The sequence below is a fragment of the Trichechus manatus genome, unplaced genomic scaffold (genome assembly GCF_000243295.1).
Source record: "Trichechus manatus latirostris isolate Lorelei unplaced genomic scaffold, TriManLat1.0 scaffold00136, whole genome shotgun sequence".
Lineage (NCBI taxonomy): Eukaryota > Metazoa > Chordata > Mammalia > Sirenia > Trichechidae > Trichechus > Trichechus manatus.
The window spans coordinates 5818631-5822439 of NW_004444072.1; the positions used below are offsets into that span (position 1 = coordinate 5818631).

General features: G+C 39.8%; 1 protein-coding gene across 7 annotated transcripts in view; it reads left to right on the top strand.

Moving 5' to 3' along the window:
* The first annotated feature begins 433 nt into the window (after window positions 1–433).
* The window catches only part of KAT2B (lysine acetyltransferase 2B), a 77678-nt gene continuing 74302 nt past the window's right edge, over window positions 434–3809 (top strand). For all 7 annotated transcript variants that reach the window (XR_002825436.1, XR_002825435.1, XM_023739562.1 and 4 more), the window contains exon 1: window positions 434–623. Coding sequence is in view for 5 of the 7 variants with exons in the window: in XM_023739562.1 (XP_023595330.1) it covers window positions 449–623 (175 nt within the window). In the remaining 2 variants the exon portion in view is untranslated. The remainder of the gene's footprint in view (window positions 624–3809) is intronic.

Genomic DNA, 3809 nt, shown 5'->3' on the forward strand with positions numbered 1-3809 from the left:
ATGTTCTGTCCCTCAGATTGTTAATTCTTTCAATTCAGCTGGTTTCCCTTCTTGTCCATTGGGCAGAGTTGCAGTTGGAGCCTTGGAGTCTGCAAGGCGCCATCTTGGCATAGGCCCAGGGTATGTTTGTGGAACCTCAGGAGTCTGGTTTGGCACTTTAGGAAGCTTTTCCGAGGACTCCCCGGGAGCTGACCACTACAGGGACACCAACTTGGGGAAATGGTAGCAAAGTGTGGGTCAGCTTTCTGAGCTGCAGCATGAAGATTCAGCCAGCAGAAACGCAAAAGACAAAAAACAAAACTGCCCAAATCAAATACCACCCCCCCACCTTTGTTCTGTTCTTGTTTCTTGTGCATTTATATAAAACTGCGAAGTCAGCGGAGGGGGGGTAGGCGCGGTAGATATCATGTAACTAGTGTGAGTTGTTCTCGTGTAAAACAGTCAGTCCATGGCTGCCTTGTACATAATTTTGTGTCTCTTTTTATTCCTTTTCCAGGCTGAGGAGTCTTGTAAATGTAATGGCTGGAAAAACCCCAACCCCTCTCCTACTCCCCCTCGGGCTGACCTGCAGCAGATAATTGTCAGTCTAACGGAATCCTGTCGGAGTTGTAGCCATGCTCTAGGTAAGTTTCTAAATCTAGGAAGTTCTGACAACTTCATTGTGGTGTAAAGTCCAAATGAATTCTGTGAGTTAACCAAACTTGAATGCTGTTTACCTCCATATGAAGCAGAAAACAAAAACTCTCTCTAGTCTCATGAATTTGCTGGGGAGGGCTCCGTGGGAGAGACAGAACTTGCACTGTTTGTACCCTCTCTATTCATCTCCTCCCCCTTTCCCCAAGAACTGGGATGGACTCGGGGATTGCCAAATGGGATTGCCAAATAGGATGAAATAGGACATCTGAGCTAGTTAGAATAATGTGTAACATGTCCTGGTTTATTCTGGCGGAGGGCCTGAGGGTCTTTGACACCACGGTTGAAACCTTGACCAACTGCTTCTTTCTTCAAGTATTATTATTTTCCCATCCCTGAACCTTCTGGGGTGTTTCATTTTATCTTCATATTCCTTAGTTTCCTGGATCTGGTAGCCCTTTTTTAATCAGTGTTGTTCTTCATTGTTTTCAGGAATGTTTACTTACGGTTTTTCCCTTTCAACTTTCTTATCTGCGCCTGCAAGTTAATCATTGTCAATATGGCAAAGTAGGACTCTGCAGTAGTTACTTAACAGGACTGTGCTAATATGTTGTTTGGTGTGCTAATACTAGTGTGACCACAAAAAAGAAAAGAAAAAGAAATCATGTTTGAGTAGATTAAAATTAATGGGGAAATAGTTGTCCCTAGTATTAAAATTCTAGCCACAAAAGGTCTTGGAATAGTATTCTTTCCTGCCCTCTGTTATCCAGTCTCCCAAAGAATGTTTATAAGTCCAGTTTACTGTCCAGCACTGCAAGCATGTAGCAGTGGGCACAACATTCTCAGTAAGATACTTGGCTATTTCCATCTAGCATTTGTAAGTGGGTTACTTCTTTTTGCCATCATCTTTCTCTTGAGCTTCCTGCTGATATCAGATGGTGCCGCGTCAGCCTCCAAGGTTAGCATGGTGTTAGATCCAGTCTGAAGTTTTTGTTTTGTACCCAGCTGGAAAGTATCATAATACCTAAAGATCAAAAAAGTAGATAGTGTGATTTTTCCAGCAAGTTACTGCCAGGGAGTAACCTGAAAAAGGAAATACTAGAAAACATTTCAGAAGAGATTTCATGAAGGGAATAGGCACACTAAGTACATCGTTGTGTTGATTTAACTGGTGTCTAAAATAATGTAAGCTCTGATTTTTAAAGTAACCAGTGCAGAGGAAAGATTCCAAAGATTACAGGATCGGCTTTGCTTGGAACTTACCTTTTTCACAATTTATGGGAGTGATTGTCCTTTAGAATTGCTTCAGGAAATATGATGCTGTGAAATCTGGGCTCAAGAACTCCGAGCTGGGTTTGGACTATATTTGGTATTGATTGGGAAATCCTATTATTCTATATCAATTAACATTTAGAAACAAGGTCTTCTGTTTTAGCTGAGCAGATTATCTTCATTCTGAGCATGTAAACGCAAGAATGCCCGTAGGCAGAAAGTGTTTCACAAAGAACAGCCAACTTCGTTCCCTTTTACATTTCTTAATAAGCTTTGCAAACAAATGCCCTTATTTGGCAATAATTAAGAATGAAGAAAAACATGTATGTATCCTTTCACCTGGCAAATCCATCCCAGAAAATTTTCTTATGCAAAAATTATGATGTGCCCTCAAATTAAACTAAAAGGGTAATTATTACAGCTGTGCTTAAAATATTAAAAAACTGGAAACAATCTAAACATCCCAAAGTAGGAGATAATTGATTGAATTCTGAAAAATCTGTGTTGTAAAATTTGATATGATCACTAAAAAAAGTTGTATTTTCCAACATGGAAAGACTTCTTAGCGTATTATTAACAAAAATAAGCAATTCACAACCAGTAGCTGTGATTTGGGGCATTTTTAAAAAATCAGTCTGGAACTCAGTTTTTTCAGCTCTGAAATGGGGTTAATAATAGTATCTATCTCATAGGTTTGTTGTGAGGTTTACATGAGATAAAGCATATAAAAATTTTAGAATAGTACCTGGCACATAAAATGCTCAATCCATTGTTATCAGCAGTTGTTGCTGTTACTTATAGTATCATATCAACATCAGGGCTCTTTCACTTCAAACAACAGATATGGATTCTGTCTAATGTAGATAAGAAAACAGTGTTTGTAACGGGGGTGCTAGTAGTTCTCAGAAGCTAGAAACAAAGGAAAAACAAGGTTTCTGCAGATCTGGGGATGCAGGAATTCATGGATCTTTTGTCCTAGACCCTGTCCCTGGATGATTCAGCTCCACCTCTTTCTGTTCCTGTCGGTATTGGTTCAGGATTTAAATCCCCAGAGGAGGGATCTGATTGGCTTAGCGCCTGTCATGAACCCAACCTGAGTTTTGCCCTCAGAGAAGTACATAGAAGGTATCATTCCCCGTTGGGATGCCGGCTTGATGAGAACTTCAATCCATTCTGAGTATAATCCGTTTTGTTAGCTTGAGTAATATGACATGTATATTGATATATATGGACACGCAGGAGCACTGATGGCGCGGTGGTTAAGCATTCGGCTGCTAACCAAAACGTTGGTGGTTCAAATCCACCAGCTGCTCGTTGGAAACCTTATGGGGCAGTTCTACTCTGCCCTATAGGGTTGCTATGAGTTGGAATCAACTTGACGGCAGTGGGGTTGGTTTGTGTTTTTTTATAAGGACAGGAAAAAGTCTGGGAGGATATAAATTGAGTGTTTACGGGTATTGGGGTTATAGGTGTTTTCAAAATACATTTCCCTTCCTCCTTCCTGTCTCCCTCTCTCCTCTATCCTTCCATCTGTTCTCTTAAAATCAAAATGTCTGGACATTCTCAACGGCTCTTGGAATTGTTGCTGAAATGCTGTGGTTTATTTATCAGCCTTGGTATCAGGGCTCTAGAAAATCTTTTTCTGCAGATTACTCCTTTTTCTCCCCTTCCCCGCTTTAAAGAAAACTTTTTTTTTTTTTTACAGGTTTTTTTTTTTTAATTGTACTTCAGGTGAAGGTTTACAGAACAAATAGTTTCTCATTAAATAGTAGTACACATATTGTTTTATGACATTGGTGAACAACCCCACAACATGTCAACACGCTCCCTTCTCAACCTTTTTTTTTTTTTTTTTTGGTGAAAATATACATAGCCAAAGATACACCGTTTCAAAAATTTCTACA